The sequence below is a fragment of the Pan troglodytes genome, chromosome 20, assembly GCF_028858775.2.
Source record: "Pan troglodytes isolate AG18354 chromosome 20, NHGRI_mPanTro3-v2.0_pri, whole genome shotgun sequence".
In the NCBI taxonomy this organism is placed as follows: Eukaryota; Metazoa; Chordata; class Mammalia; order Primates; family Hominidae; genus Pan; species Pan troglodytes.
This window is the reverse complement of record NC_072418.2, coordinates 37585174-37600829: the sequence shown is the minus strand read 5'-3', so window position 1 is coordinate 37600829 and position 15656 is coordinate 37585174. Positions and strand designations below refer to the sequence as shown.

At 42.2% G+C, this 15656-nt stretch overlaps 1 protein-coding gene across 4 annotated transcripts in view; it reads right to left on the bottom strand.

Annotated features, from left to right (window-relative positions):
• Positions 1 to 877: 877 nt before the first annotated feature.
• UBA2 (ubiquitin like modifier activating enzyme 2) overlaps positions 878 to 15656 on the bottom strand; it is a 41418-nt gene continuing 26639 nt past the window's right edge. For all 4 annotated transcript variants that reach the window (XM_524210.6, XM_009435268.4, XM_009435267.4 and 1 more), the window contains 5 exons: positions 11882 to 12037; positions 10233 to 10329; positions 6668 to 6773; positions 3754 to 3890; positions 878 to 1729 (listed from right to left, as the gene is read on the bottom strand). In XM_524210.6, the coding sequence (XP_524210.2) occupies positions 1548 to 1729; positions 3754 to 3890; positions 6668 to 6773; positions 10233 to 10329; positions 11882 to 12037 (678 nt within the window). In that variant the 3' untranslated portion in view covers positions 878 to 1547. The remainder of the gene's footprint in view (positions 1730 to 3753; positions 3891 to 6667; positions 6774 to 10232; positions 10330 to 11881; positions 12038 to 15656) is intronic.

Sequence of the window (15656 nt, the reverse complement as noted above, 5' to 3'; positions counted from 1 at the left end):
GCAGGTGGATCACGAGGTCAGGAGTTCCAGACCAGCCTGGCCAACATAGTGAAACCCCATCTCTACTAAAAATACAAAAAATTAGCTGAGCGTGGTGGAGGGCGCCTGTAATCCCAGCTACAGGGGAGGCTGAGACAGGAGAATTGCTTGCACCCGGAAGGCGGAGGCTGCAGTGAGCCAGGATCGCGCCACTGCACTCCAGGCCAGATGACAGTGTGAGGCTTCATCTCAAAAACGAACAAAAAACCCACTGCCATTAAAAGCTTTATTTACTTATTTTTTAGAGACAGGGTCTTGCTATGTTACCCAGGCTGGCCTTGAACTTCTGGGCTCCAGCCATCCTCCTGCCTCAGCCTCCTGAGTAGCTGGAACACAGATGTGCACCACCACCACACACAGGAAGAGCTTTATTTTAGAAAGTACTCTTCCTACATGTGAAGTCTCCAAGAATAAAGAAAAGAAAGTACTCGTCTTTGGCAAACAGTGGAGATCTTCTGAACCTTTTTTGAGATGGAGTTTCACTCATTGCCCTGGCTGGAGTAGCAATAGCACAATCTTGGCTCACTGCAACCTCTGCCTCCCGGGTTCAAGCAATTCTCCTGCCTTAGCCTCCTGAGTAGCTGGAATTACAGGTGCCTGCCACCAGGCCCGGCTAATTTTTTTTTTTTTTTTTTTTAGTAGAGATGGGGTTTCACCATGTTGACCAGGTTGGTCTTGAACTACTGACCTCAGGTGATCCACCTGCCTCAGCCTTCCAAAGTGCTGGGATTACAGGCATGAGCCACTGTGCCCGACCGAGTTCTTTTTTTAATGGAAAGAATTTGACATTCCTGCAGCAGATATAAGGCAGCAGAAACAGAAACTGTGCAGGCATGTGTAACAAGAATGCAGATGCCATTTATTTGGTCCATAAGTATAGTCGTTATTTGAGTTTTACAAAACATCGAATATAAATAACCTGAAACTGTAACAATACACAAAAATTGGCTTCTTACACAGACATACCAGGCAGTACAAACTGAAAACTTGAGTAAATTAACATTGTTTTACATTAATATACATAGTGCCATCTAACATTTAAAAACAAGTTTCAATGCATAGCACTCGATACTTCTTTGAATCTGTTTCAATCAGTTAAGAGTATGAAAATGGTTAGATCTAGGCTAAAAATAATTCTTCTTCTAGCCAAAAATAAAGGGATAATATTTATAACCAGGTATCAACTTTACTAAACCACAATATTTTGAAACTATTAATGATACCTAAGGGTATTTACATTAAAAAGGCAACATGCATTGTGTTGTTTTATCTCATGACTGGTTATGCACACACTTTGTTCAAAGGGTTTTTAAAACTATATTCCTACTTTCAATACAGCATACTGCAATGTGTCTAACAGTTCTAGCAAAATGAATGCTTTCAAAGGGAGCAGAATCATTTTCAAGTCACTGGTGTCAATTTTTTCCCTTTGGAACAAAGGACATAACAATCTGGTTCTGCCCAGATAAACTAAATAGTAAGAGGGTTCTGTTTAGAGGCATTTCTGTTCAATCTAATGCTATGACATCATCAAGCTCTTCCTTCTGTTCTATACGTGACCTCTTTGCACTGAGATTCTCTTTCTCATCTAATTTCCTCTTGCGGCTTCTCTCTTCTTCACTGACGTCGGCATTATTTGAAGAATCTTCTTCATCCGAATCAACTATGAGAACGTCATCTTGCTCTTGAGCTTATTTCAGAAAAAAGGAAAAAAGAAAATGGGTAAAAGCGTAGGAGTTACCTGTGCTCACCAGTATTTTCTATAATTGAAAGCTGACTCTTCTAATACACACCAGACTTAAGAATGGCTGCATTTTCACTTTACACATTACGTATTTCCATACTGTTTTAAATGTTTTATATGATAAGAACCTATTTATTTTCTAATCAAAACAAAAAATTGTGACAAGCATTATGTAACTCAAAGTACTCATTACACATCCTTGATTCTACCTCTACATTCTCCAATAGAAAAGCAGAGGGTACATATTCTAATAATGGTAGTAGTGGTAACAACAGCAACAACAATACAGCACTTACAATGTGCCAGGAACTGTTCTGAGCACTGTGCATATGACAACTCATTTAATCATCACAACCCTATAAAGAAGATCACATGATTATCTGCTTTCCAGGAAAGGAAACTCAGTGAATGACTTCCCAAGCTTACATAGTAGCAGAGGATGAAGCCAGGAACCATCCCCAATGCAGAACTGATACTAAAGGTGGTTTTATCTCCTCGTCCAACAAAATCAAAGGCAGAATACCTATCTTACTCATGGCTGTAACCTTGGAAACCTACCCACAGTAGAGAATCAATAAATGTACATTTCAAATTATGATTTTGGAAAATCTACCAGATAGTCTCTTCCTCAAAGGAGGATGATGGACCTTTCTAATTTCAGTGAGGGGAAAAAAACAGGTTATGAACCAATGACCCAGGCCATAATCTGAATGTTCATCTCCAAAATTCTCAAGAGAACATTAGAGCCAAGAGTAAACATATTCCAAAGAATGCCACAGACATAGGGTCAAAGAAATGAAAACAAAGAAGTAAAAATCTGGTAACCTTTAGTTTCCTAACTAAAGGAAGAAAGGGAGAGGAGTAAATATTCAAATCAGAATACAGTAAACAATCAGTTATTTGGAAAAATACCAAACACCAGCACTGAAAATCCAGGGGAAAGGACTATACCCAAGTCATATTGGTGACAAGGAAACTCTAACATGCCTAAATTCCATACTTAACAAGCACCTGTTCACTCAAAATAGTCAGATGCATGGATTTATTGCTCCTTAAAACAAGCATACAAAACCCCAACCTGCTACTACATAGGCTGACTTTGCGCACTAGTAAACTATCATTTCAAACTGTTAAAAACCAATTAACAAAAAATAACAAAGTGTTCCTATTTTCTGTAAGAAATTTCCATAAGAATTTCCCCCAGTCTTAAATGACTTGTTTGTTTGGAGCCGGAAGTCTCGCTCTGTCACCCAGGCTGGATGGAGTGCAGTGGCGCCATCCCAGCTCAATGCAACCTCCGCCTCCTGCCTCAGCCTCCCGAGTAGCTGGGACTACAGACGCATGCTGCCACGCCCGGCTAATATTTTGTATTTTTAGTACAGATGGGGTTTCACTGTGTTGCCCAGGTTAGTGTCAAACTCCTGAGCTCAGGCGATCTGCCCGCCTCGGCCTCCCAAAGCGTTGGGATTACAGGCGTGAGCCACCATGCCAGGCCTTAAATGACTTTTTTTTTTTTTGAGACATGGTCTTGCTGTTGCCCAGGCTGCAGTGCAGTGGTGCGATCGTGGCTCACTGCAGTGTCGAACTCCTGGGTTCAAGTGAACCACTTCAGCCTCCTGAGTAGCGGAGACTACAGGTACACGCTACCATGCGTGGTTAATTTTTTTTTTTTTTTTTGTAGAGATGGGGGTCTCTCATTGTGTTGCCCAGGCTGTTCTCCAACTCCTGGCCTCAAGTAATACTCCCATCTTGGCCTCTCAAAGTGCTGGGATTACAGGTGTAAGCCACCACACCCAGCCTTAAATGTCTTCATGGTTCATAAATTCAAAGCTCCATTACAACAATCAATACCAAACCAATACACACCTCTAGTAGTTTTATGGATTTATGGTCAATGTTCCTAATAATCCGTTTGTTTTTACTTCTGCTTGGTGGGTATTTAACAACCTGCTGGCTGGGGCCATACTCACCTGTGGAGGTGGAGGGCTGAGCTCCATCATCACTGCCATTGGTTATGCTTTTGGCAGCATCTTCAGCTTGTTTGGGCCCCACTTTTTCCGGGGCATCACCAACAACTTCAAATTCAACGTCCTTTCCTAGGTCTTCACTGTAGGAGAATCACACAGGTCACTGCTATGACTATTTAGAAAGCAAAGGAGCACCAGAGAAATCCTGTTGTTCCTCAAAGCATACACTATGTATACACCAAATATGTGGATTCTAATTTTTTTTAATTTTTATTAAAAAAAAAATTAGAGATAGGGTCTCGTAATGTTGCCCAGGCTGGTCTTGAAATCCTGGGCTCAAGCCATCCTCCCACCTTGGTCTCCTAAAGTGCTGGGATTACAGGCGTGAGCCAACCATACCCACCTTGGATTCTAATTTTCAAAGCACTGAACTTATAATAAAAAAGACGGTACACAACAAATTTCTGTGATAATCAAAAACTCTACATGCACTTTCAAATCAGGGCAAGGTTTTGGTTTTTTGTTTCTTTAAAACAGTAAATAACTTTTATTGCTAAAGCATAAAACTGGGTCCAAAGCTTGGTGGCCTAAAGCAACTCTTGGACATTATTTCTTTAGCTACGATGCCAAAAAAAGATTTCTACATCCTCTACTTACAATGTGATCTTTTTCTTTTTTTCTATTTTTTTTTTTTTTTTTGAGACGGAGTCTCACTCTGTCACCCAGGCTAGAGTGCAGTAGCGTGATCTCGGTTCACTGCAACCTCTGCCTCCCAGGTTCAAGCGATTCTTCTGCCTCAGCCTCCCAAGCAGCTGGGACTATAGGCGCGCCACCACACCCGGCTAATTTTTTTGTATTTTTAGTAGAGACAGGGTTTCACCATATTGGCTAGGCTGGTTTTGAACCCCTGAGCCTGTGATCCGCCCGCCTCAGCCTCCCAAAGTGCTGGGATTACAGGTGTGAGCCGTCACGCCTGGCCTACAATGTGATCTTAACTATAGTAATGTGGTGTCTTATGGGCAGAACTACATGATTTCTGGGTCCCCCCATCTTTACAAGCTACACCATGCTTCTGTACATGAACTCCCAAAAACATCAGAAACATTTAAGTCAAACAAAACACACACATGTTTTAAGGGGTGGGGTTCTGTTCCCAGAAAGCTAAAAAATATGATTAAAAACCCTAATTATGCCTCCTCTTTTAGATACCATGTGGTATTTCCACTTTATTGTACATGTCCTTCCACTGTCTTTTCTTTCACAAGTGAAAACAAGCATGCCACTTATATCTAGTGTCCAACTGAAGCAGCACCACTTTGACTCCATTATCTAACTGAGAAATACACTACTTACTAATAACTCACATTCGGTCCTTCCTGTCATTTTTTTTTTTTTTTTTTTTTTTTTTCTGACATGGAGTCCCCCTCTGTCGCCCAGGCTGGAGTGCAATGGCGCAATCTTGGCTCACTGCAAACTCGGCTCCCCGGTTCAAACAATTCTCCCGCCTCAGCCTCCTGAGTAGCTGGGACTGCAGGCACATGCCACCACACCCAGCTAATTTTTGTATTTTTAGTAGAGACGGGGTTTCACCATGTTGGTCAGGCTGGTCTTGAACTCCTGACCTCGTGATCCACCCGCCTCAGCCTCCCAAAGTGCTGGGATCACAGACATGAGCCATCGCACCTGGCCTCCTTCCTGTCATTTTATGCTTTTTATAAACAAAGTATGAAATGTAGTTCTCTCCAAATAACCACACCAACACTATGCATGTTTGTATACTCATGAAAATATTGACAAAATAACTGGACGCAGGTGGCAGCACCACTAAACCCTTTATGTTTGTTAGATGCCACCCATAAATCTCAAGTCAGGCACAGTTCCACCATGTCAATGAGCATGAACAAAAATGCACCCTGGTCAACACATGAATATATCAGAATAGGGGGCCATGTCTATCTTAACTGTGCTATAGACTCAGGAATCTGTACAGACAATTCTTTTTTTTTTGAGATGGAGTTTTGCTCTTGTCACCCAGCCTGGAGTGCAATGACGCAATCTTGGCTCACTGCAACCTCTGCCTCCTAAGTTTCTGGGATTACAGGCATGCGCCACCACCAGCCTTTGGCCAGGCTGGTCTCAAACTCCTGATCTCAGGTGATCCACCCACCTCGACCTCCCAAAATGCTGGGATTCCAGGTGTGAGCCACCATGCCCAGCCAGTACAGACAATTCCCAATATTCTTTTGTTATTGCCACAAAATCACCAACGAAATGATTTGTTTTATGGAAGAAATATTTCTTTTTTCTAGAGAACCTTGAAAAATAATTAATAATTTTATTCCAGTTTAATTACTACAATGAATTTGCCTCTGTTTAAACTATTCAAACACCTGGACTCTAGGTCTTTCTGATAAGCCACCACTGATGACAGTTACTCTTAAAACATTTTTTGCTTATTTCTTTTATTTCTGGTTTTCTTTTTTTTTTTTTTAAGTTGGAGTCTCACTCTGTCACCCAGGTTGGAGTGCAATGGCGCGATCCCGGCTGACTGCAACCTCCACCTCTCGGGTTCAAGGGATTCTCCTACCTTAGCCTCCCAAGTAGCTGGGACTACAGGCGCCTGCCACTATGCCCGGCTAATTTTTGCATTTTTAGCAGAGACGGGGTTTCACCGTGTTGGCCAGGTTGGTCTCGAACTCCTGACCTCAGGTGATCCGCCACACCCCGCCAATTTCTGAATCCTCAAATTTTTCTGTAGGTCAAACATCACGGAACTCAGTGACCAACTCAACCAAATATACTATACAGTTTCAAATGAACAGCAGGGTTTAAGGATAAGAAAACACTTTTCCTCCATTTTGTCTAAAGTTTATATATTCAAATAATTTCTTACAATTAAAATATTAATAGCTCTTACCTATGAAGGATGTTGATCAATAAAGTATAGTCCTGGAGGAAGTCATCTGCTTGAAGCCGGCTGCCATTTCTAATTCCAAATTCTGACAACTTCTTGTGATTATTAGCTAGGAAACGTGAATAATTTAGATACTTCAGTTACATCTTCATAGAGCAGTCAGGTTCATTTTTTAAAAAGCTAAACCTCTGTTATGGGCTGATTTGTGTCCCGTTCACCAAAATCCAAAGGTTGAAACCCTAATCCCCAGTATCTCAGAATCTGATTGTATTTGGAGATAAGACTTTTTAAAGGAATGATTAAATTTAAATGGGGCAAGTAGGGTGGGCTCTAATCTGATCTGACTGATGTCCTTATAGGAGGAGGAAGGCAGGCACAGTAGCTCACATCTATAATCTCAGCACTTTGGGAGGCCAGGGAAGGATTGATTCCTGAAGCCCAGGAGTTACACAGTGAGGCGTGTGACTGTACCACTGCACTCCAGCCTGCTAGGCAACAGAGCAGCAAAAAAAATTTTTAGGACTCTGTCTCCAGTCAATCAATCAATCAATCAATCCCAAAATCTGCACAGAGACATCAGGGATGTGCATCCCTAGAGGAAAGGCTATGAGACACAACAGAAAGGCAGCTATCTGCAAGCAAAGGAGAGAGGTTTTAAAATAAAACAAACCTGCCAGCACCTTCATCTTGGTGTTCCAGCCTCCAGAACTGTGAGAATATAAATTTCTGTTGTTTAAGCCACCTGGGTTGTGGTATTTGTTATGGAGGCCCTAGCACCCTAAAACATTAAAACACTGGGAATTCAGTCTTAAAACACTTAACTACCGAAACTACTTCAGGGGGACCAAACTGATAAATTCTGAAAACTTTTCCCCATTCAAATCAATTTTTTTTTAAGACAGAGTCTCACCGTGTCGCACAGGCCAGAGTGCATCCCAGACTTGAGCAGTCTTCCTACCTCAGCCTCCAGAATAGCTGGGACTACAGGTGTGCACCACCATGCCTAACTAATTTTCTTTTTCTTTTTTTTTTTTTTGAGACAGAGTCTCACTCTGTTGTCCAGGCTGGAGTGCAGTGGCACCATCTTGGCTCACTGCAACCTCCACCTCCCAGGTTTAGGCGATTCTCCTGCCTTAGCCTCCCGAATAGCTGGGATTAAATGCACCCCCCCCCACCATGCCTGGCTAATTTTTGTATTTTTAGTAGAGACAGGGTTTTGCCATATTGGCCAAGCTGGTCTCCAACTCCTGACCTCAGGTGATCCACCCACCTCGGCCTCCCAAAGTGCTGGCATTACAGCTACAACGCCCGGCCTAATTTTTGTATTTTTACAAGAGATGAGGTTTTGCCATGTTGGCCAGGCTGGTCTCAAACTCCTGGCCTCAAGTGATCTGCCCGCCTTGGCCCCTCAAAGTGCTAGGATTAGAGGTGTGAGCCAGCGCACCAAGCCCAATTTTCTATATAATCTCAATTTTCAGTCTCCCCCCACTTTTTTTTTGGCTTTTTAACATTTTTTCATTGTTTATAAGGAAAACGCTTAGAAAGCCTTTCCCTACATTGACACCCAGAAAATACTAACAGTTTCTCCTAGTTCTTTTCCAGATCTGTTGCTTGCTTTACCATTTTAATCTACCAGGAATGCCCTTGGCATTCTTACCCAGATTTTCACCTCCAAGCCCTTTCACACATCTCCACTGACTGCAAACCTCTTGGAACCATCACATTCAAAAGGAAAACCAGTTAATGTGGGTTCACATTTTGGTGAATTAGCATCACCTGTGAAGTCTTGTGCTCGCCTAACAACGCTGCTAACATTGTAATGCTATTCCTCAACTGGACTCCAAGTTCTGACTTTGCAAATCTCAAATCTATCACCTGCCTCTGCCTTAGTAAAAATCCCTCAATCCCCTCCTCCCTAATAGCTCCCTGCTACTCCCCTGTTTAAACCCTGGTGGCAGGTGGCAGTGAAATACTGCCCCTTCCTCTGGAGGGTAGGGGTCAAGGGAGAGGAGGAAGACACACACTGCACATGTGACAAGAAAGACTTCAACCTCACCACTGCTGCCAACCCCTCAGCACCCCAACTTCCAGCGAAACCAAATAATGGGCCACTCCCAAGGCAGTTTAGGTTGTTTCACAAGTTCACACCTTTGTAGACAGATGTTCATTCTGTCTAAATGCTCTCTTCTTTGTCCAGGGAGTCCTCACTACTACTTCAAAAACTGACCCAAGAGTACTCCCTCTCCTATTACTCCCCCTCCGTTTCACAAAGCTGAATGTACTTTCCTTAGATTCATACTGTGTACACACTCTTTCTAGTTTTCCTTGGACGATGCTCAATCCAGCTGTTGACAATCTCCCTTCTTCCAGGCTGCAAGGCACTTCAAGCCAAGGTCTGTTGTCTTATTCATCCTTGACTTATGAATACCCAAAACTATGCCTGTCATACAGGACTCCACACATATTCTGGTAAGTGCTGTCTGACCCTCCATACCACATGTATTCCGTACAGAAGGGTCACGCTGAAGCCATTGAGATTCCCGACCAGTTTCCATTTTTAAGCTAGCATTTGAAAGAGCTGGCTACAACTAAGGGACAGCATATAATCACAAACAAACATTTTTTTAAAAGTCAGCTGGCTAGAATGAGGCTTGAATACTCAAGTAGACTCCTAAAATAGAGCACCACACAGCCAAAACATGGCCTCCAATTACATATGACCTAATAGCCCAAAAAATTTCTCAACAAGCAACTACAACCAAGAAGAACCTTGACACTAAACCTGAATTTAAAGAAGGCTGAACATCTGAATCGCCATCAGGACCTCACAAAGTATGAATAAATGACCAATGGACAAATAGGTATGAATTAAGTCAATATACAGGGAAAACACAGGGCCTAGAAACCTTTGAAAATAACAGTACACTGGCAAAAACTGGGACATGGAAAAAACGAGAACAGCAACTCAAGAAATGAGCTGCAGAAGTGACCAAGGAGGTATAGGATCAACGAGTACAGTCTGAAGGAGGAATAACTACGATGCAATCCTTACTATGAAAGCTTCAACAGAATCAAATGTATTGTACCTTGTATAGCAAATGTGTTAGCAAAAGGGATAAACTGCTTGAACTTTTGAAAGGAAAGATCAGAAAGCCAAAACCGGGCACTGAATTTCAATAATCTTTCTGCTATATAGTAGGAACAGGCTACCAAGGCTTCCCCACTCTTGGAGAAAAATCTCCAAATGCCTTAGAACCCTACCCACTGTGATCTGACAGACAGAATAGTCTTCTCATCACAAGGTTAGCTCCCAGGATCCATGATATCGGCAAGGAGGTTCCTTGGAAGTGGACAAGAGCACTGCAGTCACTGAAAATGTCTGACATGGAGTTCCCAAACATGGAAGTGTGATGACCCCCAGCAATGTCACCTTGAAAGAGCACCTCCATGACCAAACACTGCCACTCTCTGCAATACTGAGTATCACATACAGTAAATGAATCAACTAATGTGCACTCTTCAAGCAGTCTCCTCAATGAGAGGAATGAATAAATACAATGTATGATACCTTCCGTCTCTCCCTCTTCGGAAGATATTAGGATTGTTCCTTTCCCATCTTCAATTTGGACATCTGGTGCTACCATAGCAAATTTTTCTTTCACTATCTACAAAAAAAAAAAAAAAAAAAAAAAAAGGATTCAAAATATTAACGTAGGTAATTAAAGATCATAAGAAATCCTAGACTTCTATAAAGGCTCTTACTTTCCCCTTCTATTTATTGGAAACCGGCGAAGTCACTCTTCAAGATCCCTCAGAGCAAGCAGGAAAGCCGTGGGGATTCACCTGAGTTCCATCCCCACATGTGACCACTGATGCAGATCAGATCCAACTTCATCTCAACAGGGGACTAGGAGCTCCCTGGCTGGCTCTTGCTACTTTGTCTTTCCCTGCAGGTTAGGTAGTGAGCTACACACTTGACATATTTCATTTCAGTCTCTGTGCCAACCCTGTAATGGCAGGGGTTTCATAGATGGAATCAGTTCTCATTAACCTGACTCTCAGATAAGTCTCCCCGTTCCATGCATTTAGAGAAGTGATAATATTCTGTTAAATCCTACCAGCTCCTAAAAAAGAAAGAAGGAAAAAAGGAGGAACTCTCTATAGGTCTAAGAATCCTACAAATAGAGGAATAACCCTGAAGCTCAAGAATCAGGAGATACCAAAGATAATTATTTCCTAGAAAAGAAACTGGGGCAACCACCCACTGCTGTACCTGCCACTTCCTTGACCAAAACATAAGCTCAAATCAATCCATCCTGCCTAACCAGTTTCTGGAAGAAAGGCCATTCCCTATCAGGCAGCACTGCTATTTGAGAAGGGCCACTTCCTCCTCTCTCAAGAGGCATGTAAATATGTAGCATTATGATGGTCACAACCAGAGAACAATAGAAGTGATCCCAAAGTGGAAAGTGACACTTTTGGGTCATAAAAAAAGAAAATCTCCCCTAATACACAAATCTAGCCAATTTAACAGGAACTTAAGGACCAGACCATGTCCTAAACCCCCATTTCTTCCCTCGCTTCAGCTCCAGAGGTGAATCCAGGTGTGCAAATGCCCTATGTCCTCAGGGACTAACTTACCATATCAGAATCAGGTCATATTAGATAAGTGTGTACCACCACTTAGCCTCAACTCAGACCTCAGAAATAACAAAAGCCCCCTAATTTGCTGGGAGTGGGCACTGTCCAACATGCAGAGAAACCAAAACTCTGCAAGTTACTTATACCCTTTAATACAAAGCTGGTAACTGGGGCTTTGCTCTACTGGAAATGCAAACTTTGCACTGCATGCAAATACTTATCTGCTCACTGCCACAGTGAGGACCATTCAAGGATACCTGTTATTTGTCAAAAAATACAGAATTTACCCACTGCCTGGGAAGCAAAGAGCAAAGAAGTCCTCTGCTTGCTGTGATACTGTGCCACCACTGTGCTGCAGATTCCAGTCAAATACTCCTACTCCATTCTGGGAATGTGAGGCACTTATTCTGGAACCACAGACAGAAAAGCCTGCAGGAATCCAGAAGGCAAAATAACCCAGGAAATCACAGCAACACATCTCTGCAGTTGGACCTTTTCAGAATCAGTAGCTAGTGTTTGTTTATCACAGTAATATTGTAAAAGCAAAAGGAAAAGAGACCCAGGCCTTGCACTGACCTTGTCTTGTAAGGTGAGAACAGTCACTTTATGGACATTCAGCCGCACAGTCACCTCTGGCTTGCTGGCACATACATAACAATTGGGGTTGGGAGGATCCAGTGCACAAGGCACAAGAAGCTTCTTTCTTGGGTTTGGTTGTTTATTCAAAAAAATCTTTGGAGGAGAAATAACAGGCAGAAATCAGAAACATGTGCTGTAATTTTATACACCATACAATCTAAAATCTCGTTTACCAGATATCCAATAAAAAATGACTTAAAAATTCCCGTCCAGATGGCAAAATGGATCAGGAAAATCATGACCTTTTTAGGAACCTGGTTTTTCAACCTTCTTTTCTAATCAGCTAAAGGCTAGGCTAGCTAGGCTTGCTGAAAAGACATCTCCTTGTATTATATAAGACTCCGCGTTCTTCTGCAACCTGATTTGGCAAGAGTAAGGGCACAGGCATGTTCATCTGTGGTGCCATCATTGTATCAGCAGCTGGTGTCCCTCCCTGAGGCTATTCTTAACAAGCAAGCAATCTCCTGACAAGACCAACACATTAATTTCTCCAGTTAACGATAGTGCCTTTCACAGATGTCTAGAATCAACATCACTGCCTTCCCAAATTTTCTGATTAGAATAACTTTTATATAATGAGGGAAAAAAATGTATTTCTGGCAGTATATGTACCTATTTACCATTTCTCCAATACTAAACAAAAAAATAATTAAGAACCAAGGCAAATATACAAATTACACTGAAATTAAGAAAAGCTCCAAGCTCCTGCTTCTAAAGTTTAGAAAACACTAGCAAGATCCAACAGAAACAACAAATGTCAGAAGACAAGAAGCTGAGACACAAACCTTTATCTTGTGACTACAATGTAGTGTTGAGTCTGCTAAGAGGAATGAATTCTAAAGGAGTACTCTACGGATTCCTCTGAGAATACAGAACTAAATCCCTCAAGAGACACTAAAGCCCTCCTCTGTAAAATAGCTTCTCCGTACAATGAATACTGGTAGGTGGAAGGGCTAGAAGCAAACTGCCCAGGCCAAGCAGGCTACAGAGGGAGAAAGATTTGTTTGATTTTGGGCTTCACCGGGAAGGTAAGTGTGCTAAGGGAAACTGACAATAATAAAAGCAATTGCTACCACTATTAATACCTGGGCTAACATTAATCCAGGCTGGAATTCATTTGCAAATGTAAAAAAATGAAATCCAGATATATTACTATTTTTTTTCTTGAGGCAGAGTTTCGCTCTTGTTGCCAGGCTGGAGTGCAATGGCGCGATCTCGGCTTAATGCAACTTCCGCCTCCCAGGTTCAAGTGATTCTCCTGCCTCAGCCTCCTGAGTAGCTGGGATTACAAACATGCACCACCATGCCCAGCTAATTATATATATATATATATATATTTTTTTTTTTTTTAGTAGAGACCAGGTTTCTCCACGTTAGGCTAGTCTCGAACTTCCAATCTCAGGTGATCTGCCTGCCTCGGCCTCCCAAAGAGCTGGGATTACACGTGTGAGCCATCGTGCCCGGCCAGATATATTACTATTAATAGTCCAAGAGTGGCATGGAGCTAAGCAGGCAAAGAAACCGGAAGGATGTGATGGGAAATAACAGACATTTTAATAAGTTCAGTAATTAGTACTGTTGGTGAGCTCAAAGGGATACTACAGCTTCAGGCTGCTATAAAAAATTTTTTTTAAATAATTTAAAAACTGGGTATCGGCCAGGAACGGTGGCCTGTAATTCTAGCACTTTGGGAGGCCAAGGCAGGCAGATCACCTGAGGTCAGGAGTTCATGACCAGCCTGGCTAACATGGTAAAACCCTGTCTCTCCTAAAACTACAAAAATTAGCCAGGCGTGGTGGCACCCGCCTGTAATCCCAGCTACTGGGGAGGCTGAGGCAGGAGAATCGCTTCTACTTGGGAGGTGGAGGTTGCAGTGAGCTGAGATCGCGCCACTGCACTCTAGCCTGGGTGACAGAGCAAGACTCCATCTCAAAAAAAAAAGATACCAAAAAATAAAGTTCTTAGAAATTAAAAATATATACAATAAAAGTTTAAATAGAAAACTAAATCAAGATGGCAGACTGGGCAATTTGATTCTGTTCCTTCAAACTGAAATTTCATGAAAATAAAATATTTTAAGAGTGCATCGAGGCTGGGCGCAATAGCTCACGCCTGAAATCCCAGTACTCTGGGAGGCTGAGGAGGGCGGATCACTTCAGGCCAGGAGTTTGAGACCAATCTGGGCAACAGGTGAAACACTGTCTCTACTAATAATACAAAAATTAGCCAGGTGTGGTGGCATGTGCCAGTAATCCCAGCTACTTGAGAGGCTGAGGCAGGAGAATCGCTAGAACCCAGCAGGTGGAGGTTGCAGTGAGCCGAGATCACATCACTGTACTCCAGCCTGGGTGAGAGCAAGATTCCACCTCAAAAAAAAAAAAGGAAAAGGAAAAAAAGAGCGCATCAGGCCAAGTGCAGTGGCTCACATCTGTAATCCCAGCACTTTGGGGGGCCAAGGTGGGAGGACTGCTTGAGCCCAGGAGTTCAGGACCAACCTGGACAACATAGCAAGACCCCGTCAGTTTAAAAAAAAAAGGCCGGGCGCAGTGGCTCATGCCTGTATGCCTGTAATCCCAGCACTTTGGGAGGCCGAGGTGGGCGGATCATGAGGTCAGGAGTTCGAGACCAGCCTAACCAACATAGTGAAACCCGTCTCTACTAAAAATACAAAAATTAGCCGGCGTGGTGGCATGCACCTGTAATCCCAGCTACTCAGGAGGCTGAGACAGGATAATTGCTTGATCCTGGGAGGTGGAGGTTGCAGTGAGCCAAGATTGTGCCACTGCACTCCAGCCTGGGCAACAGAGCTAGACTCCGTCTCAAAAGATAAAAAAAAGTAAGTGTGCATCAATGACACTGCAAAATAACAGTACCATTGCAAACTAGATATTTTTTGAAATTTCTGAAGGTAAACAGGTCTTTTTATTTCAACGATAAAAAGGAGAACCTAAACAACAGTCAAAGTATTGGCTAGTATTTCCTAGGAAGCCTTCTTGAGCTGGTAAGAAAGCGAAGTGTCTGCAGACACAACATCGAAGGAAGGAATCCAAAGAGAACATCCAAGTAGCGTTAGCCTTAAGAGATACACCTACCCCACCCACCACTAAGGTAGGAACTCTTAAAACAGGAGACCCTTACACAAAGCAAGGACCTGAAAAGAGAGGAGAAAAATACTTTCTCCATAAAAATGATCTTAAACTTGGTGCTTAGTGGAGGGGGAGGAGTATCTTCCCATATAATTCATGACAATAACATAGGGCACGTGCAGGTTTGTGGTCTGAATACATAGGTATTGAAAATCCTAATTTAAAAGTGGTCCTGTATTGGCAGTGCCCCAAGCACCCAAATATAATAACCACAAATGCTCTTTGAAGAAATACATCTACAATGGGTCCCTAAAGAATTACCAGACACAATTCTAATACACATTCAGTTTTAAAAAAATCATAAACCATACAAGCAAATCACTACGAGAAATAGCAGAAATGACAGTAGACTCACCCATAAAGATCTCAGACATTAACATTATCAAAAACTATACAATAAAATTGAAAAGAATGACTCAATAGGAGAATGACTGAACAGGGGACTATAAAATGACCAAGCAAATTTTAAAACCCATATAGCACTCTCAGAATTGAAAAACAGTTGAAACATCTTCTTAGTATAAGGACTGCACAATGAATTCTTCCAAGAATTCAGTAAAATTGGA